The sequence below is a fragment of the Urocitellus parryii genome, chromosome 2 (genome assembly GCF_045843805.1).
Source record: "Urocitellus parryii isolate mUroPar1 chromosome 2, mUroPar1.hap1, whole genome shotgun sequence".
Classification (NCBI taxonomy): Eukaryota; Metazoa; Chordata; class Mammalia; order Rodentia; family Sciuridae; genus Urocitellus; species Urocitellus parryii.
The window spans coordinates 15,085,202-15,107,637 of NC_135532.1; the positions used below are offsets into that span (position 1 = coordinate 15,085,202).

The 22,436-nt window shown below is 44.8% G+C and overlaps 1 protein-coding gene across 2 annotated transcripts in view; it reads left to right on the plus strand.

The window, feature by feature from the left end:
• Abcc4 (ATP binding cassette subfamily C member 4 (PEL blood group)) overlaps positions 1-22,436 on the plus strand; it is a 230,178-nt gene that overhangs the window by 178,972 nt on the left and 28,770 nt on the right. For both annotated transcript variants that reach the window (XM_026399756.2, XM_026399766.2), the window contains 5 exons: positions 2,740-2,859; positions 3,920-4,030; positions 4,908-5,008; positions 5,924-6,115; positions 13,383-13,538. In XM_026399756.2, the coding sequence (XP_026255541.2) occupies positions 2,740-2,859; positions 3,920-4,030; positions 4,908-5,008; positions 5,924-6,115; positions 13,383-13,538 (680 nt within the window). The remainder of the gene's footprint in view (positions 1-2,739; positions 2,860-3,919; positions 4,031-4,907; positions 5,009-5,923; positions 6,116-13,382; positions 13,539-22,436) is intronic.

The window sequence follows — 22,436 nt, forward strand, 5'->3', positions numbered from 1 at the left end:
ATACTGTGGCTCCAATGAAAAGCACAGCCTTGGCAATAAGGCAGGTTCACTCTGGCTCCTATCTATATTACTCTGGTTAATTTATTTAATCTTGGGCCTTAATGGGCCTGAAGTCTGTTTTCCTTTTGTTTAGACAATAAAAACACCTGCCCTTTGGGGTTTTTCTGAGAATTCCCTGCCCTTTCTGGTTTTTCTGAGAATTCCCTGAGACAGTGCTTGGAAAGTGCTTGCTGGCTATACCAAAGGCCCTGGAATCTTGCACACAGAGGACTAAAACCACAGTAATAACCAGAAGGCCTCCCATAGCATTAATGATACCTGTGGCAACACTGGCAGGCCAGGGTCTCTGCCTGCATCTCTCTGCCCTGCTCTTCCCCTGGGTCCGTCTTCAGGCCGTGAGGGGTGCTCTCAGTTCTGGTGAATTGCATTGCAGTCCTTCAGCTCACCCCACAGGCATCCCCCACAGCCCTGAGTCGAGTGTGGAAGAAACAGGATTATCTTTCAACGGTACAGATTTCTGCGGGACCTCAATGACTCTTGGGGTAAGGTGAAGTACCCCAGTTGGCCTTGGGTTTCCTGGTGTTCGAGGCTGGGGTGACACCCGATTTCTAAAGTCAATCCTGCTCTCAAACCCAGCCAGAAGAGAACCAGTGGTGACTTTGACTTTCTGGTACGGTTTGCACCTGAGAATGGCCAGGCTGAAGAACCATTTTAAGAACCTGCCTGGGTGGCCACCATATCTGCCTCAGCTTCGTGCCTTTGATGAAACAGGGTTAAGACCCTGCCTTGTTCTAGAAATGAGAGCTCAGTAGAGTAAGTCCTCAGACTTTCTGAAGGCAGACCCTTAGCATGCTCTTGGTAGGGTAACAGGGGGCCTAGAACCCTCCTGAGCTGGTCATCTCTCAGAATACTCTGTGTGCAGGGTGACCAACCTCTGCGGGGCTAGCAGGGCCATCTGTTGATGTCTGCAGAAAGACCATGCAGGGCTCCCAGCCTTATTTATTTGAATCATGAGCTTAGTTACCATCTTAAAAGTGCAAGATTAAAGGAAGCTAAAATGAATAGCAATTCACTGTTCAGAGAGAGAGAGAGAGAGAGAGAGAGAGAGAGAGAGAGAAAGCATGGATGTCAGAGTTGAGAACACACACATGTAGCTGGACAGTCAGAACCACCGCATTCGCCCAGGGCTCTGCCGGAAAGACTTGCATTAGTAGATCATGTGTTGGTAGGTAAATCCATGTTCAGGAAAGCTTTTCTTTCTGAAAGCAGTATCTCAGGAGAGGGTTGGGAAAGCCCCAGGGAGGAGCCGGCAGTCAACAGACCCCATGGTCCAGGCTGTGCCACCAGTGACCACAGTGGCTCTTAGTTGGCCGTCTGCTTCTTCCTTGCTCATGCAACTGTGGAGTCTGACTGCTGGCTCAGTTCCTTTCCTTGGCACATGTGTACCCAGTACCTCCTGATCACGTGCTGTACCCGTGTGCACAGTGAGCACCTCCATGTAGAACTGCGTAGCCACATAGGCCATTGGATGCCCCAGAGAATAAGTTGGAGTTTTTCTCTTGCATTTTCTATTCCTAGTAATTTTATAAAATATATGCAGCCTTCTTATAAGATGAAATTACCTTTGCTTTTCCCAAACACTCCATGTTTTGCCAGCAGGTCTTCTCCAGACTATGGACAGGTGACAGGGATTTGTCAGTATTTTCCATCATTCCAGATGATGGTAGAGGTCGTGTGCGGGGGTCATGTGTTCCTGATGCATCCCGGTCCCAGTACAGCGTCCTGCCCAATGCAGAGTGAAGACTGTCAGGGAACCATTGCTGCCTGGTGACAGGCAACCCACACATCCCCCCATGTGCAGGGCTGGGCTCTGGTGGTCATGAGACAGGAAGCTCAAAACACATGACCCATCATGGACATTGTGCTCTAAATCAAATCAGATATACAGAAAGGAGAATTCAAATTTTAAAATTCTGTTAAGATGATGAAGCCACTGGACTACAGACAGATTCCAGAAAGGCAAGGGCAATGGCCCAGGTCACAGTGACCATCACACACCAGGATGAATTTCTATCCCTCAGGCTTCTGGGGCTTAAGCCAAGGCCAGTCAATGATATCTTGACTGGGCAGGTCCTGTGGGCAAGTGCAGTGTGGCATCCAGATACGTAGTGGCCACACAGGACTCATCTTGCACCAATAGGCACAGAAAGATCTCCTCAGGATGCAGGGAGGTGCCACTCTGTTCAGCCTATTCACTGGGTTCCTGTCCTGTGCCAGGTGCCATTCTAGTTACTGAGATACAGTGGCTATATCCTGGCTCTTTAAAATCTAAGGCGGGATAGTAGAGTGAGAGCTATAACAATTTTTTAAAATGTTAATGTCTCAAAAACGAGTGAAAAAATAATTCCTGACCAGAGAGATACCCAGGAAGAATATGGAAGAAAGGACCTTGAAGGATGGGTTTGCAAAGTAACAATAACCAGATTTGAATTTGGTCAAAGGTGGGTCAAACAGAGAGACCCTTATTTTCCCACCAATATAGTGATGCATGATTTGACCAGGGGGTTGAGGGTAAATGGGTAGGGTCCTCTCCAGGGTGCTGGGAACATTTCTTCTGGAAACTCAAAGCCCTGATATGCTGCTTGGCGGACACATGATCATAGAACAGAGAAGGCATCTGGTTTGCCTGTGTCCAGTCTCTGAGTTCGCTCTGTTTTGTGTCTCTCTCTCTTTCTGCAGCACGGAGTCCAGTATTTTCCCACTTGTCATCTTCCCTCCAGGGGCTCTGGACCATCCGGGCACACAGAGCTGAAGAGAGGTGTCAGGAGCTGTTCGATGCTCACCAGGACTTGCATTCAGGTCTGTACGCTTCTGGAAGTGGTTTCCAGGGCTGGGACCCACTGCTTCCTTGGGCTTGTTGGCCAGCACCTCTGCCTGCCTCTGGGTATAACCTCATATCCTATCTTCCTCTCCTTTGCCCCTAGACTTTGGCTCCTCTCAAAATCTTTCTGGGCTTCCCTGCTTTCCCTCTGATAGCTTGCATGGTACTCCCTCTCTGGGCCCTTGGTCTCTGTCCCTTTGGGACAGGAGTCATCAAGCATTTTTGCAAAATGCCATCTAGTAGTAGCCTGGGCTCTGGGTGCCCTTTGTCCCTACTGCAGTTGCCCACCTTTGCTGCTGCAGCAGGAAATCAAGCAGATAGCAGATCAGCAAGTGGCCATGGCTGTGTTCCAATAAAACTTTCACCAGATCTTCTGGAGAGCACTTCTCAGCCCATGGGGCAGCAGAATTGACTGCAGAAATCCATCTTCTGATGATCAGATCTGCTACCCACTTGACCCGTACTATTCTTTGTATCAGTGAAATTTTTTTTATCCATTTAAAAACTTCAGGATTTCCTGTAAATCTATAAAATTCTGGCCCATCTTTCCGACCTTGATTGTATTTTGTTGATTAAATGGCACATATAAAACCACACGCAGGACCTTTGGCAAACTGGTCATTCAGAGATAGCCCCTAAGCAATGTGCCCTGTGGGCAGGGCCCTCTACTAAGTATGGAAGGTGCCAGATACAAAGTGAGAGGTGTACTCTGGAGAACTGGAAACTATCAACCACATGAGCTGGTGAACTTCACGTCATGGTTCGGCGTTGGGAAAAGGGCACCCGAGAGCATTTTTGCGTGTCCTTTACTCTAATGGCACCGTTTCTCTGGGTTGCAGTGTTAGTGCCTCTTCCCGCACAGCTCCGTGTGTTGCGTGTGCATCCCTTCCAAGGCCCAGCTTTCTGAAATCCTCAGGTTTCTTGCGTGTGCATCTGTGGGGTCCCACCTGGCACATGCAACTTCGTGCCCCTCGCATTCACTGTGGCTGATGTGGCTTTGTACTTGTTCATCTTGCTTGTCACGGTTCGCGCATCCAGAGGCTTGGTTCTTGTTTCTGACGACATCACGATGGTTCGCCGTGCGCCTGGACGCCATCTGTGCCGTCTTTGTCATCGTTGTTGCCTTTGGGTCCCTGATTCTGGCAAAAAGTAAGTGCAGATGTGAATAACTATTTATGGTATGATTACAATTTATAGCTGTGTTTACAGTTATTAAATTAAACTCTTGCCACCTTGTCCAATGCCATATTCTCTTGGTTCTAATGAAGTGTATGAAGGCTTTACAGCATGTCAGGATGGTTATGATTCTGCAGTGTGACCCATGGGGTCTTGACGGGTCCCTTTTACCTTTTTTGAATGGGTTGAGGGCTGTGCAAATGTCATTCTGCACATTCCCCGTCCTGTCTGTAGTTGCAAGGAGTGACACAAGTTGGCTCTGAAGCATTTTGTCCAGCTTATGGCTTTAGGTCTTGCTTTTGGATGATCGGTGTAGTTGCCCATGCTCTAGGTCGACAAAGATTCTCAGTAAGAAAGAGCATCCTTGTCTCTGCCAGATGGGTACCAGATGAGCAGGTGTTGGCGTGTCTGGCATGAATTCGCCACCCCTGACTTACCCATAGTAACACTGCTGAATTTCAGTATTTAATAATAGAACCAGGAGAGCAGTAGTTTACTTTAAAAAAAAAATTGTCCCCAGCTGTGGTCACATTGGACGTAGAAAGCACTATGACATAATGGGCTTTGAAACCTCGGTGATGAGTATGTGAATAATGACGCTAGTCCTAACGCATATCACGTTTTTCAAATGTATATTGATCCTGTTGGGATTAATAAACTCATTTAATAATCTTTATAAAATTCCTCATGGGTTTTTAAAGGTGTATTATGATCTCGACCAACAGCTGGTAAAAGCATCATGGTTACTATCATTATCTGCAACTTGTTGGGTTCTGTTGGTAACCTGGCAGAAGGAGCCAGGTGTGATTATAGATGAGACTGATGTTATTCCCTGCTTCCTCTCACGTAGCTTTGGATGCAGGGCAGGTTGGCCTGGCCTTGTCCTATGCCCTGACGCTCATGGGGATGTTCCAGTGGTCTGTTAGACAAAGCGCCGAAGTGGAGAATATGGTAATGTTTATCTGAACGTTCTTGGCCTTTTCAAGTCTTCTTGCCATTAAATAGCATAAAAGCCATTCTTATGTAAAATATTAAAACTGTTATTTTTACATCGGAGCTAACAGAGTTTTTTCAGATCCTTCCTCCATCTGTTTAAAGTTAATGTAAAATAAAATATATACATCTTTTTCTCAGTCTCATGTATGCTATGTCAGCAGGTTTTATATTCATCACAAGCTGTCCTCAAATGCAATAAATGTCTCTGTAGGAGGGAAGTTCTGAAATCCTAGAGAGGATATAAGCTAATTTCTTAGGGGCCTGTTTATTTTTGTTTCTTAATGGGTGATTTCTCATTCTCTGTAAAAGAAAAAATTTGGTATTTTGAGGTTGTTTATTTAATTAATAGGTCTCCCCACTCCCCACACCCAGTCCTAGCATTTCTTCTCCTAGGCGATGAGCAGAAGGCAGGAGGCCTTGGGGCCGCTGATATTCCTTCCTGGTAGGGAACCAGGGTGGGGTTGTTTAGGAGGGCTCATTCCACCTGTAAGTGACTTCCTTTTCTACACAGTTCTACCTTCTCCAGTGAACATGGAATATTTCAATTTTGCTTGATTATTATGATGAGTTTTGATGACTATCTGATTTAACTCATCTACAGCCAGTGGCTGTTCTATAGCAAAAGACTAGGGTCCCTAACAGCGTTTTTAAAAATGCCTTTTATTTCGTCTGTGTTGAGGGAAGCAGCTTAAGGGAAGGAAGGGGCCATCGTGGGGACGAAGACTGTGGATCCTCGTCAGTCTTGATGGGTGTTGAGACCCACATTCTCCTTGACCTGCGCGTGGAAATCGCAAGCATTCCCTCACCACCCCTTAGCACCCATCAATGAACCCCTGCACCTAACCCGTGTGGACGCCATGTCTCTTTCAGATGATCTCAGTGGAGCGGGTGATTGAATACACGGATCTAGAAAAAGAAGCGCCTTGGGAATACCAGAAGCGCCCACCACCCACCTGGCCCCAGGAAGGCGTGATTGTCTTCGACAACCTCAACTTCACCTACAGTCTAGATGGGCCTCTGGTGTTAAAGCACCTGACGGCTCTCATTAAGTCGAGAGAAAAGGTCCGTTTAAACCATCTTTGTTAGCAAATCAGCTAAAGATTTAGTTCCGTGTCTGCTTGTTGTCTTGCTCTAGGACTGTGGAGGACATTTGGTTCCTCTTGGAAAAAATTAGATCAGTGACAATAGATAAGTCTTCCCTGGAAACCAGCATTTCCTTCTTCCTGCGGTGAGCTGCCTCCTGGCGGTGTTGGGCCCTGAGCGCCAGGCCTGGGACCTAACCGGACTTGGGATACTGTATTTGACACCTGGAAACTCAACCTTGGCTCTTTGTCTCCAGGGCTTCCGTGTCTACTTCCCATCACTTCCTGGTGCTTTCCTCTCTGTCACCGCAGCAGCCTCCGTCCAGCCCTTCCTGTGTTGTCCTTTGTCCCTTTTCTTTTCCTTCCTTTCCTTCATCCAACCTGTGCTTTCCTTTGCTCCCTGGCCTCCCACCACATGGGCTCCCGGCCTGGAGGGCTCCTTTAACCCTCACAGGCCCCAGACCCAGGCCTGCTCCCACTGGAGCTGTGTGGCTACTTCTCAGCCACCAGAGAAACACCCAGAAGCCACAACCCTGGGGCTCAGAAACCAGAGCCTCATGCTCTAGGCAGTAAAGGGCCCAGAGACTCACTCAGAGTCAAGAAAGGGAAGTCCTGGAGGGACTGGGGAGACTGCAGGGAGGTGTGTGGATTGGTTCTACCCGCAACTACACCTGCCACCAATGTCCTTTCATTCCCTTGGCAGAACTAGGGCAGGCTCCTGCAAGGACTAGACCAGAGCAAAACAGGCAGTAGGAGCTCTTTCCCCACCTGACCCTCCTGCCTTGACCCCTAGCATGCACACACCCCCATACTCTGGGTGTCCCCTGTTCTCCCAAAGGACCTGTCCTTCCATCTCCCAGCATACCAGCTGCTGTCTGGCTGCAGAAAGTCTCCTCATTTTCAGAGTCAGCTAAAACCTCTGCCTCTGTGAGTCTGTTCTTTCACATCATGTTCTAGATACTTGAAGATGGCACTTGTGGTCCACCCATGTTCACAGCAGCTTTATTCACAAAAAGGGTGAGAGTGTCCATCAACTGGTGAATGGGTATGCAAAATATGATGTATGTGCACAGGGGAATGTCTTCTTAAGATTAGGGAATATTCCTGTGTCCCATTAAATGGCATTCTGCAGGGCATGTGGTGGGTGCTGAGGACAGCTGTCTGGGAGCATAATGTGCAGGTAGGACGGACCCCTGGGACAAAACCCACTCACAAGGCAACCCTGTGAACAGCCCATTCCCTAGATGGGATCGTTTAGTACATTTCCCCTATTACAATACTAGGGCTTGAGCCCAGGGCTTTGCACATGCTAGGCAAGCACTCTACCACCGAGCTGCACCCCAGCCCCTGGAGTGTTAAATACTTTAGGAGCTGCCCCTTCTAAACTCTTTCCACCACAGGCCCATTTAATGGCCTAATCACAGGTTTGATTTTAATGAGTGATGCCCTTGTGACATGAAAGAATAAATGTACAACTTAGTAGTGCCCAAAGGGTACCCAGGGAACAGCTTCAGTAAGTCAATTGGCAAAAGCAGGCTCCTAATTATTTCCACGGCTTCCTTGTAAGTCCAAAGGCAGTGAGGACAGCTGTGTAGGGAACATGAGCTACAGCTATGATGAAAGCCAGTCTCTCAATCCGTTCCTGGCAAGACTGTAAGGATGTTTGCTTACTCGCACACGGTGCGTTTATCAGATCTGAATGTTGCAAACGTAATTTTCATTGTTTGCATACATCTTAAATGTCCCTCGAAGCCACAAAATTGGAATTACTGAAGAACCTCTGCTTTACAAGTTAGAAAACAATGCATATCCCCAGATTTGTATTCCTTGATCTTGAGCCCCCAAATGATAGGATCACCTGAGATGCTAAAATGTTTGAGGGTAAATTAAATTTGAAGACCGCATTGTGGTATCAACAATAACTTTCGGCATGTGCCTTGGTCCACCCAGTGTCATCTTAGCTCCATCTGTGTCTTTAGAGATTGCAGGCAGACAGTGTCATCAGGGAATGCTTTTACTCTGCCTGTGTCCAGCTAGGTTTCAACTCTGCCACACCTGTGCCCAGCCCCTGGGCCCCTGGGATGGCAGGCCACCCCCTTGGTGTTGGACTTGATTGACAGAGTCACCGTTTCAGGCGAGGACATGGGACCATGCTAACACAGCAGAAATGGTGCTTTATTCCCTTTCAGTGGTCTCCTCTTCCGAGATTCCTGGAAGTTCTAGTAAATGGGAAAACATAATCGATACTAAGCAGGTTTTTAATTCATGGAAGAAATAGCAAGTAAAAATAAAGAACAAAAATGAGGTAAACACCACCTTAGGCTTCCTGGTTCGATTCTAAACACTGGCTGCATTTTTCATTTAGGTGATTTTGTGGTTGATTTGATCATTTGAGAGTACTGGGCCATTTTAAAGCATTTTCCAGCTCTAGAGGTAGATTGAATTGGGTTTGTTATTTTTTTCTTGCTCAGAGCTATTACTTGGATAATACATTTTTACAGATGTGTACTAGACCTTGCTATAATGTGCAAAAATATGAGTTTCCTACATTTTCTCCTTTTTTACATAATGTTTTCTCAGAGAGCCCGCCTCCCGGGAGCCCTGGGCTGCATTTCCCCTCTGCTCTCTGGCCCTGGCTGCTCCAGCAGCACCTGCATCTTCTGGGAACTTGTTAGCAACATAATCACAAAGGTGACCCAGCTCTGTCAGAGTTGCCTTTGCAGGAGACTCTCCGGTGAAGTCCTCTGTCCCCCACAGCGATTTTTTTTTGTGACCAATAACCCACGATTTCCAGGAAACTTCATCAGCATGAAGTTGAGCTCCTGGATTGCCCCTTGGGACTAAACATGTGACTCTGGAGGGCTCTGGTCCCTCTTAATACCTTACAGGGGTTTTTTTGTTTGCTTGTTTTTGTTTTTAACTTTTCTATAATATAAACCATGAGTTTACCTTATAGTTAATACTGTGTGGTCCTAAGTTTATGTGTTTATTTGCATCTTTCCAGTAGAACCTGTCTTCTGTTGCAGACTATTTTCATCTGCTGTTTAGCCATCCCTACATAGCTGTCTCTGTCTCTGCACCAGCTCAGGCATTTAAGTTCCTTTCATAACCTGATGTTATGAAAAAAGTCTCTCTGTCCCGTAGAACACTAGATCTAATCTGTCCTTTTTCTTGGGTGACCCATGCCTGTCCCTCACTTGCAGGTTTCTTCTGTCACCAACTGTGATCTGCTCAGAGTGAACAAAATTCTTGTACAACCCCTGCATTACGCACTGGCATCTGCAGCATGCTCTCCATGCCTAGCCACAGGGTCTCTATGTGGCCACACCTTCCCCACGGTCTCCTAAGTGACAGGGAGGCCCTCAGCACAACGGGCAAGAGGCAAACAGAACTGGGTTCTAGTCCTGCTCCACCACTTACAGGTTCAATTATTTCAGACAGATTCTTTAACTTTCCATTTTCTCTTTTGCAAAATGCAAATAATAGGAGCTCACCTCAGGAAAATACCTGGCCCAGAGAGCCATGTGGTCAGTACTTGATCAGAGGTAGCCGTCATTCTCCTGGGGTATAAGGTGAACTTAACCACTTACAATGCATGACTTGTCTTCCTGTGAAAGCAAGGGGCTGGCCATTTGCCATCCTGTTTATAGGGCTCATTGGCTGTGTCCATCTTCTCTGAGCAGCTGATCATTTACCTGAACAATATGGTGATGATTGCCTACATTTCTCAAGCCTGAGTTAATCTCTCAGCTCTGTGGGATTGCTACTTTTTGCAGGCCATCACAGGTAAACAAATGTATGAAGGTAAATCCAATATCGATTCTGTCCTCAGCACATACAGTCCAGTGGAAGAGGCAGAGTCCTGTATGAATGAGGGCTCCATGAGATGGGAGGAGTCACAGAGTTTAGGAAAGGGTAATATGACATCTTTTGTTGTGGGACATGTCCACAGAGGGGACAGGTAGAATTTTTATGGAATGAGCCATTTGAAATAAACTGGGGTGCCCGTGGCTAGGATTTGAGCAGGTGGAAATGCTTGAGAAAGAATTTAGGTGGGGGCACCACCATGAGCTGAGCACAAGGCTGTGGTTCCACACAAATTATGAATGAGGCACCTGCAGGGTACACAGTGGAGGGAACTACTGGGTGTATAGCGCACATTTTCAGGTTCAGGCCTCAAGCACCCGGTTCCCCTAGGGAAGCTGTCACATCGCTGAGATGGGAAGGTTGGTTGGGAATGTTTGTAGAGGAAGTTTCCAGTGTGAAGTAAGGAACAAGAGCTGTGCTTCAGAGGCTGAGGCTGAGAATTGAGTGCCCAGGATCCCAGCGAGAAGACCCCGGCAGGAGACTGGAAGCCAGCAGCTGTCCTGTGCTCCTAGCAAGATGTTAATGGGGAAAATGATGCCACTCAGGGAATCGAACTAAGGTCCATTAAAACAGAGTTACAACACCCAGGCTGGTGAGTGAGCAGGGAGCCAGAGACGGTACAGATTAGGATCCTGTTGCTGGAGGGTAGCTTGGCAGTGCTAAACAGCCTCCTTTGAAAGTGTTCGTACCTGTTGCTCAGAAGTTCCACGTCTAAGGAATTCATCTTCAGGAAATAATTAGTTATTTTCAAAGATTTAGCTTCAAGAATATTTAACATGAGGTTATTTATAATAGCAAAACATTGGATACAGCCTGAACATCTAGAAAGAGTAGATTTATTAAATAAATGATCACATATGCTTTAATATTATGTGACTCTTAAATAGGGATCAACAACATGTTTATATTAATCTCACTTGGTTTAAACGTGATTTTGTAACTTTAAGAACACACACACAGTTGGACTCACACATGAAGAATGCTTCTGTCAGAGTCCTGGGCTCTGGCTAGTACTTTTCATGTTCATTTGCACTGACTATAATTAGGAAAAGTTTGTTTTAATATTTAAAAGGTAATGCAGGGCTGAGGGGTAGCTTAGTAGTAGAGCACTTGCCTGATATGGGAGAGGCCCTGGGTTCCATCCCCAGCACTGTGTGTCGGTGGGTGGAGGGATTCTAGCCGCATTCCTGAGTGTAGGCAATGGCTAAGGGACTTTAACTGAAGGGTCAAATCAAGGCACAGATCTTAACTCTTCAGGGCTTGATGCCAGGCTGTCTTTGGAGGAAGTTGGAAGTAAGGTGGATACCTGGGAGAGAAGTCAGGAGATTGCAGAAGGGAGACTAGAAACAGCGGCTCTTTTAAGTGAGGCACTGGGTATTGATCATGCTGAGTTTGATGTATGCAGAAAAGTCCAAATACAGACATTTCATATGTTGATGCAGTTGACAGAGACCAACCCTGGCCTGGCTGAGAAAGCACAACCGGGCAGTTACAAAGCAATTAAAGCAAAAGCATCTCAACATGTTCATTTAGTGGGATGAACACCAACTTACTGATGCTAGGGACATTCTCCTAGCATCCAGTCAGACCCAGAGGTTTCCTGTGAAAATCTTTCAGACTATACTTTCGATGACTTTGAATGGCAGAGAGAAATAGCTAGAGCCAAGTTTTCTTTGAGTTTACAGAGATGGGTCCGTTTCCCAGGGAGCTGATGGCTTCTGGGTGTCCACAGAGCTCTCCAATGTGATATCTGTCTGTGTCCTCATGTGGGCTGATTTATACGAGAGGACACCCTGAGAAGACAGAAGCAAACACAAACCACGTGTGTATACCCTGGGGCATACATACATGCGTGCAGAAAGCAGCTGAGAAGTTAGTTCATCCATAAAATATAAATTAGGATTTCACCAGCTGAAGTAGTTCCTGTTATCCTAGTGACTTAGGAGGCTAAGGTAAGTTTGAGGCCAGTCTGGGCATTGTAGGGAGACAGTGTCTCAAAGTAAATAAGAGCTGGGATCGTAACTCAGTGGTGTCGCTGGGTTCAATCCCCAGCACCCCTGCCCGCCAGTGCCAAAATTAGGATTTCCCATAAAGTAGGTAATGGCCCTCCAAAGCTTATTTTAATTAGATGAAGCCACTTTTCTGACATTTAATCTTGATGCCTTTATCAATTTTATAGAATAAGTTTTATTTGAATGAATTAAAATAAGATGATGCGTAAAGTCCCCAGCACGTAGTCAGTGTGCAGGAAAGTTTAATTCCTCTCTGTTTGAAGCAGTATATTTTAAATGTAATTAACTTACTTATTTTAAATGAATTAATTTACCAGTGATTGAAGACATGTCTTATTTTCTTCATTGATTCCAAATTTTTAAATAAGGATGATATCATTTTTTAGAAGCTCTCACCAAGGAATTTGCAGTTGAGCAATCTCATTGGTAAAAAGGCCATTTTTTTTGTTTACAGGTTCAAGCTAGTTGTTACCTTATAGTTTGATTCCTGACCAGCTTTTTGCCTGTAGTATATTGATTCTTTGATCTTATTGTCCATGCACTTCATTTCTCTCTACTTTGGCTTTAATAAGAGGAATGATCACTTGAGAGGACTCTTTTTCAAGGGGCAGTTATGAGTATTAATTGATTTGTAAAATGCTTTCTGAAATTGCCCAGATGAAAGGCCCCATGTAAATAGCAAATATTATTGATGGTGTGGGTGTTGATCTCATTGTTGCTTGTTTTGGCTACTGGTTACGTTCTCTTAAAACCCAAGACTGACGAATATTTTAAGACATTTTAAACAAGTGTAACCAGATATTTAGCATCTGCATTGATTTATGTTCTCCGCCAAAGAATAATCTGTCTTAAACGATAGGACTCTGGGAAAACTAATACTTGTTTATATATAATGCTTCTGACTTAAGTTGTTAACATCTCTGTGAAGTTATCCAAGAAATTCTCAAGATTCAAAATCTCTAGACCTAGGAATCAAAGCGTTCAAGAGCTGACTTTTCTACATGCCTTGGGTCTTCCCAGACAGCAGACGGATGGCTGATTTTAACTCTTATGTAGACCAATGGATCCTGACAAGGGGCAGTTGGGCCCCCAGGGGACATTTGTCAATGTGTGACGTTTTTGGGTCTTACAATTCGGTGCTGCTGCTGGTATCCAGTAGGTTCAGACTAGGGGTACTGATAAGCATCCAGGGGTACTGTGTCCACCATGAAGATTTATCAATCCCAAAATGTGGACCGTGCCGAGGTCGAGAAGCTTTCGGACGATGTTCTGTATAGAACTCTCTAATTCACCTTCGGCAACCAGAGTGTTCTTCCAGGTGAGCTGCCTATTATTAAATGTCCTCCCCCTTCCTGGATCTTTCTGTAGGTTGGAATTGTGGGAAGAACAGGAGCTGGGAAGAGTTCCCTCATCTCGGCCCTTTTTAGATTGTCAGAACCTGAAGGAAAAATTTGGATCGATAAGATCTTGACAACTGAAATTGGACTTCATGATTTAAGGAAGAAGATGTCCATCATACCTCAGGTATGCAAGTCAGAGCATTCTCACGCGTGCCTTCCAGAAGGGCGCCTGAGCTTAATTGCTTTTAATTTCATTGCTTTTTAAGAAATGGGATGAAAAGACTGATTCTTTCCCTCAGTAGAGCATATTTTGAATAGGTATTTTCTTTTTGTGGTGGTGGTGTTGGGGATTGAGCCCAGGGCCTTGTGTGTCCTAGGCAAGTACTCTAGCAACTGAGCTATAATCCCAGCCCTGAATAAGAATTTTCATCAGATATCAGAGTTGATCTGATCTTGTTGTTGTTTTCTTGTGTGTGTGTGTGTGCATGCATATAGGGGTGGTGGGGGGAGGGAGGAAGAGGGGGAAAAACTGATTCAATAATACCTTACTCAGATTCTGGATTCAGCTTCCCTGGGTGCTAGTTTTATCCACTGATAACTACATAGTTCTGAGAACAGAATAGCAAATGGTCTGTTCAGCTCTCGAGAGGTTCCTATATGGAAACATGGACTGTAAGTGTCTTAATGAGGGGATTTGCTGTAGGGAGTAAAGCTACCCTTTCAGGGGTGATTATCTCCATGGAGGACCCTGGTTAAACTCTGGAGCCGTGAGAGTCACATCTTTCAGACATTTTTAGAATCTAGGCATTCATAAGTGGTTTTGTTTGGGGAGGCCGTACAGAATCAGGAGGAAGGCTGGGCAAAGGAATTGTGCCGCAGTCTGGCTGGGCACAATTCAGGAGCTACTTGTCAAAAGAAACAAACTTTATTTTTAAAACTACAAACGCCAAACAAAACAGCTCCTCAGGAAAAACCCTCAGAGCCCAACTGCCACCACTGGCTTCCACAAGCCTCTCCACACACCAACCACCACCTCCCACAATCCTTCTGCTCTTGAGGCCGATTGGCAAGGTCACGTGGGCGGAGCCAAAGAAGTCCCCCAATGAGCAGTTCCGTAGTCTGAAGGGCAGGGAAACAGCCCAATGAACATGACCGCAGAGGAGCCAATCAGCTAGATGTTGCTGGGGCCACTGTGAGCCAATCATCAGCTGGCAGTCTGAAGGGCAGGGAAACAGCCCAATGAACATGACCGCAGAGGAGCCAATCAGCTAGATGTTGCTGGGGCCACTGTGAGCCAATCATCAGCCGGCAGCTTGAAGGGCAGGGAAACAGCCCAATGAACATCACCGCAGAGGAGCCAATCAGCTAGATGTTGCTGGGGCCACTGTGAGCCAATCATCAGCCAGCAGCTGGAAGTTTGCTGGCAGCTGGAAGTTTGCTGGGGCCCCTTTGGCTGTGGCTCTCAACAGAATTGCATCCCTCTGCACCTTTGTTTCCTTACCAGGCAGCTACTGGCAGCACCTCTAAGAGCAGTCATGAGGGCATTCATCGTGTATAGTGTGCCTCAGGCCAACCCAGGGCCTCATCGCCATGATGGCAGAGGGTTGAATTGCCATGTCTTCCTGGGCTCTGATTTTGTTTTATTTTCTTCTGCTTCTTAGTGGAAAACTTTCAGGGAGTGTTCTAGGGGTTCTAATTTGGGTTTTTTTTTTTCTGCAAGCATACTGTTGTCAAGGGGAGCTGAGGTACCCACACACATGCACACTTGCTCCTGAGATAAGAAATACAGAGACAAAAGAAAAAGGGCCCGGCAAATATGCTTTCTGGATGTGTAGATAAAGAGTACTTGTTGATTAGGAAACAGAGAACCTGGGTCCCCAAGGGAGGGAGAATGTGGACTTAGATCTTATGACAGACCACACTTATAACCTACCATCCACTTCTGAAATAATTAGAAATTACTTCCAGTAATTTGGAGATCAAGGTGTCCACCTCAGAACCACGATGTGATACCACCTCACAGTGACCACTCTAAAATCCACATATATCCATCACCATGTGTTGGTGAGGATATAGAGAAATGGGAACACTGGGCGCTAGGGTGGGAATGTAAAACGCTATAACCCCTGTGGAAAACAGCCCAAGTCTCCTCCCAGAATTGCAAGTAGAGTCACCAGATGGTCTAAGAATTGAAAGCAGGGTCTTCAGATGTTGTTGGTATGGCTGTTTTCAGAGCAGCCTACACTGGAAAAAACCCCAAGTGTCTGTCTACAGATAAATGGATTAAAAATGATTTATATGAACAATGGAAAATTGTTCGGCATTAAAAAAAATTAGGCCACTTTGACTCATGCTCCAACACGGATATGTTTTGAAGACATTGTGCTGAGTGGGATGAGCCAGTCACAGAGTTCTGGATGGGTCTAGAGTACAAGGCACTATGAGCAGCTGGGTTCATGGAAACAGAGTGGAGTGGCAGTTGTTAGGGCTGAGGGAAGACAGGACATGGAATTACAGGGCTTAGTTTTGTGAGATGGAAAAAGGCCCATGAATGGATGGTGGTGACGACTGTATAATTACACAAAACTATATACTTTTTTTAAAGTATATAGTTATTTTTTTTTAAAGTATAAAGTATACAGTTAAGGTGTGTTTCATGTTTTGTGTCATTTCATGTTTTGTGTGTTTTCCCCGGATTTTTTTGAAAATAAGATAACCCTTTTGAAAAAAAAAAGATAATCCTTTCAGAAAAAAAATGGAGGAGATTTTCTGGCACACAAGATTCCATCTAGAGATTTTAATCATGACTTCATGGTTACAGTAGAAATGAAAATTTAAATTCCCAAGTTATGTCTTTTGTTTGTACCCATCTCAGAAATGGGCCAAAGGAAATTTATTTAGCAGAGATGAGGGGTGTGTCTGCCAAGTCCTTTCATATCCTTGGATGAAAGGATCTAGAAACGTGCCCTACATTACTTTTAATGCTTCTTAATAAGAAATGGTTGTATGCTTGTGTACATAAAAGAACTCTAAATAAAGAAATAGCGTTAGATGATTCTTGGCTCTGCTGGGAATGTTTTGGAAGCACATCTGAGCAAAGACTAAATACACCTTGACATCACCAGGTCTTGGTTCTATTCCATGAGTTCCCACCCTCCTTTTGTGCAAATGTTCTGTGTGTCTATTCCAGAGAGAATACTTACAAAACAGTGCTACGCTTTGTATCCATGTAGATCATGATCACCAAGCATTGTAAACACAGATCCTTTATATTTTACCTTTATCTTACTTTGTCTCCAAGGTGCAATGTTGGTTGATAGAAGAAACATAGTTGTAGTGAGTATGGCGTCCCAGGAAGCCAATCAGAGGGCAGCAAGGATCCACTGCTTCAGAGTGTGGACAAGGATCTATAGGACCCACATTTTTATCCCTCTCTGCCTCCTACAATGTGGGACCTGGATGAAGTCACTCAGCCTTAGTGTCCTTGTCCTTAAGCTGTGTCTAGTAGTGACTGCCTAACAGATTCATCATGAAGATTTGACTGCATGCAAAAATGTAGGTGGCCCAGGGAACAACACTGGCCATTTAGGGATGATCACTACTTAATTAAAACTGGTAGAATATTCTGGAATGAGTTGGCTCCCTAATTTCTGTTTATGTTTTTATAATCCTTGGTGATTTTCTTTAAACCAAATTATTTAACTGTAAATAGCAAAGCAGCAGAAAAACTTAGACAAGCACGGAAAGAGAAAGTGTATATGTTAGATGGCCCTGGGATTAAGCCCGAGAGGGAAATCTATTGTTTTTCTCAAGAAGAACAAACGGTGAAGCCATCTCTTTGTTTTGTTTTCTGGCTTCTGATCCCTGCTTTGTACCCCAGTCACCCTTTGCAAACCACCCCGCACCCCCAGGCTATGGCCCACATTCCTTGCTGTTTTCTCCTTCTGAGGACAGAGGCTGCTTCTCCTGTTTCCTGGGCTCCGGTGCTTGTCGCCACCCCAGACAAGTTACTCAGGACTAATAATTCCTCACCTTTGTGAAATCCTTCACTTGTTTTAACTTCTTTCCCCACCACCTCTCACTTAATCCTCCCAACAATTCTATTGTCACCCTCATGTGACAGATTTGAAAACTGAGTCACAGAGAGCTTAACTTGCTCAACCAGGAAGTGGCAGCGCCAGGATTCCAGGCGAACTCCAGGAGCTCCTCAGCATCTGAGCCTCTCCCACACTGCTGAAAAGCTACGGAGACCCGGGTCCCCTGGAGGAATCTCCCTGCATCCTGATCCCAGTGCAGGCCCGTGTTTAAACTCCTGCACACACACGTGCCCGGGAACAAAAATCTCATAAAACATTATCACTCTGTGCCCTGCGCTCTGATATTTTCTATTATATCCGTTCTATTCTAGTTTGTATAAAAGACAAAATGATGATCACGAGGCACAAAATTGATTTCATGATCCATTGGTCGCACCTGCAGTTTTAAAAAGCTGTGCCCCTCTCTTCTGCCCTGCTTGGCCAGGCTCTTGCTGCCCCTTGTGAGAAGCCTCCTATAGGCTACCACGTCTCAGGGCAGCCCCACAGGGTAGGCGGGGCAAGCCCCATGTCCCAGGAAGAAAAACCAAGGCTTGGAGAGGTTCAGTATTTACCATGAGGCCAATGACTTATAAAGAGTAGAATCAAAACTCAGGTCTATCAGACTCTAGAAAATTTTTTTTTTCAATAAGTGTTTGTTGAACTGAATGACATCTCACCAGATATTCTACCAACTGCATGGCTTTTCACCACTGAAAGGGATTTCCCCAGACCTTAGTCAAAGTGAATCAACATGGAGCAAAGCTGAAGGTGGGGTGGGGACATAGTGGAATGAGACGGACATTATTTCCCTATGTACGGTTATGATTGCACAAATGGTGTGCTCTGTTTATGTAAAAAATTGAATTAAATTTTTTTAAAAGGCAATAAGGAGAATAAAAATGTTTGACACTCTGAGAAAACCTGTTGTCAAGGTGACTTGAAGGCCACTGGGTTTTGCAGTGCAGAGATCATATGGCCCTCTTCCCCGCAAACAAGCTCAAGGTGGGGTTGCTAGTGTTGCAACACCCCTGGTGAGGAACTTAGAAGTTTGGAGGGGACACAGTTAAAGGGCACAGTGTTGCCTCTTGTTGCCACCCATCCCCACCCCAACCCCAGAGCAGCAAACTCCCAGCTCCCAGTTGTCTCTCTCTTGTGCATTTCCCTTTCGCTGTTGGTTCAGGGTCCTCCTTTCTCCTTTTGGACCCAGCCATGAGCAATTCTGAATTAGGGGTTCAGGACCTGGGTAGGGGCACAGGAATGGTGATGTATGGTGGCCCATACAGAGCCAGGGGCCAACCTAGAGTCACTTAAAAAAACCAACACTGTGTCTTTATGAAGGGACTCCTCCATGTGTGTTCAAAATTGCAGAAATAAGCAAACCACCCATGGAAACATCCCCTAGAGTAGGTTGCGGAAGAGTAGCGTTAGTGCTATGGATTCGAAATGGTTAATGCACTCCCCAAAGAGAACCCCAAGGTGGGGCTGTTTTCCGGGAATAGACTGCTTATCAGAAAGCATCTGGAAGAATGGATTTCAAAACCTAGAGCCCCTATCCTGTGGGCACAAAGAAAAAATGTTTTCAATTGCAGAATAATTCCATGCAAATTCAGCGTTTATGATCACACCCTGAGGGTTGGCGCACATCAACAGCTATCATCTGTATCATGATCAGACAGATTTTCTCTTTTACATTGAATAGATTTTTTTTATTTGTTTCAGAACAATAGCCAGGTATTTTTGAAGCAGTCCACTCTGCTATTTTGGTAGTTCTTTTCTCCCAGTTTTCTTTAGTAGGTGGAACAGGGTAAGCAGAGCAATGTCTCTTTAAGACTTCTTTTGGATTACCTGGCTTTCTTTTTCTTTCTTTCTTCTCTCCCCCACCCGCTTTTTCTTTCTGAGAACAAAACTCAAAGAGAAAAGGTATGCTGTTCCTAGTAAAGAAATACAATTGGATCCCAGCCTAATGCAGTCGACCTTTGTTTTCTGCACAGTGAAGTCTTCATTAGAGCCAGTGGAACTGCTCCCTGGAGCTGGTGACCTTTTTGTATTTAAAGAAGACTTTACAGGACTTAAATTCTTCTTCCTTTGTTGACTAACAATGTTCTTTTCTTCTGAAAATGGATGATGATCACTTCATTCTGAGGCTACAGGATTAAAAAAAAAAAGTCAGGGGAGGGAACTAAGACTTAAAGTGACTTCAGGTGACTCCTTGGTTTTTGAGACCAGGAGAGGTGCAGCCCTCAACAAAGGTCCTCCGGATTCTAACATGAAACAGTTGCAGCTGTGAGGACACTGGCGAAGCAGCAGTCATAGATGAATTTGCCTAGTTGGTGACCCAAAGAGATCAGGGTAAAGTTGTGCTTCACCTTGCTAGTTTGTAGCAGTTTTTGTCTTGGTCTCAGGTCTTCTTAAGTGTCTGAAGGTGAGTGGGGAGAGTTTCTTGGGATAAGTGAGGCCCGTCTCCCAGTCAATACATAGGATAGGTCTGGTGAGAGTTCTGTCAAGGGGTTATCAGTTACTGCCCTAAAAGTTTTGATGCAGAGTGGCCACTTCTGGGACACTTATCCATTATGATTTGTGTTATGTTAGTAATAGAGGGAAAATTAACTACTGAATGTGGCTCAAAGCACAAATAAAATGTGTGAACTTTCAAAACGGTTATGAAAAACAGGTTTGATGCTGGTCCTCCATTTAAATTATTACATTGAACAACAGCAATTGTTTTCCTAACTGAACCACACCAGCTAACTGTAGGGGTTAAAGTAAAACTCTTGTTAAATGAGGTTTACATATGTACCATCACAAAAAATATGCTTAGGCTAATAAATTGTGTGTCCTCCCATAAATCCCCACGCTGAATGTTCTGCCTGCAAACGTTTTTACAACACTTATTTATAAGATTAGTTTATTAATTTTATTGCACAAAGGTAGACATGTTAAATAATAATATCTATCAGAAGTGATAATTAATTCGACCCTTATCTACTCTTGCAATATGTGTCTGCTATGAGCACTTTATTACCTTTGGAAGATAATATAATGGTTTCTTCTTTGGCAGGTGGATGAAAGTAGAATGAGCAGAAACCAACACCATACATAAAACACGCTGGTGTAGTAAAATAGACACTGAACAAATTGCCTGCTGGTTTTAAAGAAAAATACAGCTTCAATCACTTAATGTTTTAGTAAATCATTCTTCTCATTCAACAAGTTTTGATTGAAACTTTACTTAGTGAAAAGTATTTGGCATGTCATAATGAAAAATGTTCTTATTTGCTCAACTATTTTCTCCTGCCTAAATGAACGTGAGTGATAAATTTTCCATTTCAATTGACAGTATAGATTTAAGTGGGGACCCCTGTCTCAGTGGGAAGATTTTGAATGTCACTTCTGTGGTTTTATGCCAGTCAGCAGTGACTTGATGAGGAGAGCAAACCTCCCTGGGGCCGGTGTGCCTAAGGTCGGAGTTCAGAACACAGCATAGGGCACTGATGGTCAGGGGCTCGGAGTGAACAACTCCTGGAGCTGGAAGGACTTCGTGTTAGTCCCTGATCTTTGGAGGGACTCATCCAATTCAAGGGGATTCCTAAAGGGGAGAAGGTGAGGGAGGGGATGTGCACAGGGCCCTGATGAAGGAATAGGGGCTTGGACTTCACTGATGTATTCGTGTGCATTTCTCCTGAGCCACCAAACCACTATTCCTAGATCGCTAATACTAGGCCCCTTCCCATCCTTTTAACAAAGAAAGGAAAGTCAGACTACATAAAGCAAAGCAGTTTTTTCATACATCAGCTTAGATATCATCTCTCAAAAGGGTTCTTTGTAAAAAGCCACGAGGATCAAACCATGGACGTGTTGGTGGATGTGACTTTGCTCTATGGGAGGGACCTGAAGGAAAACATTATCCAGGTCATTGATAAAGCAGAGACCTCCTCCCTCTTCTCTGCGCGGCTCGCACTGCTTCTGAACCTATGTTCTTCCAGCCCCTCTGTCTACCCATCCTGAGAGCCTCTCAGTATACGGTCCTGATTGGGATGTCATTGTCAGTGTGGACCCTTGTGGGGAAGTGGGAGGAGAGAGAGGAAGGGGAGATAGCTGCCCCCTTGCCCCTGGCCACTTTGTTTCTGTGAACCTTGTGTGAACAATTGGATGGAGTTCTGCGTGTTGGAATCTCTCTAAGTTGGTATTGACCAAGGTTTGTTTTGTTTTGTTTTGTTCATCATCTGAAGTCAATAGAATTATGCTTATACCCCTGACAAGAGATTCCCATTCCTGTGTAGATGGTTATTCAGTCTTAAGTCTTAAATTTGTTGGTTTTAGGCAAAACCTTAAACAAAGCACCTGGGACTTTTCTGTTCAATTCAGTAGTCATTTTGCAACATGGTTTTGACCTGTGGTTTTTCAGTGCTTTGGGGGGATATTAGTCACTTAATCAACTTTGTGCGAATAAAACGCCTATTTTAATGTCTTCAATTTTCGTATTTTGTCTAGGGATGCCTGTTTTTAGGTGGCAAACCATTGACCTTCTGTGTCCACTTCTCCCTCTTAGAACTGAGATGGTGAATGACACTTCTCATGTGTTAGAGGTCCAGCCCCCAGGCTGGGACACACTTGAGTCTGTGGTTTCCTGGAGCAGTTCTCTGGCACCTGTGGAAGAGCCAGGGCTTCTCTGCTTCCCACATCTGCACACCTCGTGGTTCTGCCATCTTTGCTGAAAGTAGCCAGTTGGGCTCTTTGCTGTTCATGTCCTTGTGTCCTGAGTGGCTTGAGCCAGAAGGAAACATTTACAGTCTATAGAAGCTTAGGGACAAGATTCTTTCTTGAAACTCAGAAGGAGGCATGTATTTTAAGAGCAGTTTAATTGTGGGTCCTCCTAAAGCAGATGAATAGAAGAACTATTTAAATTAAAATAATGTTATGACGTGATGTGATTCACAGTGGGTTTCAGGTCACCTTACCCTTGTCATTAATAATGAGGTTCTGAGAGACAGAACCTGATACGTAGA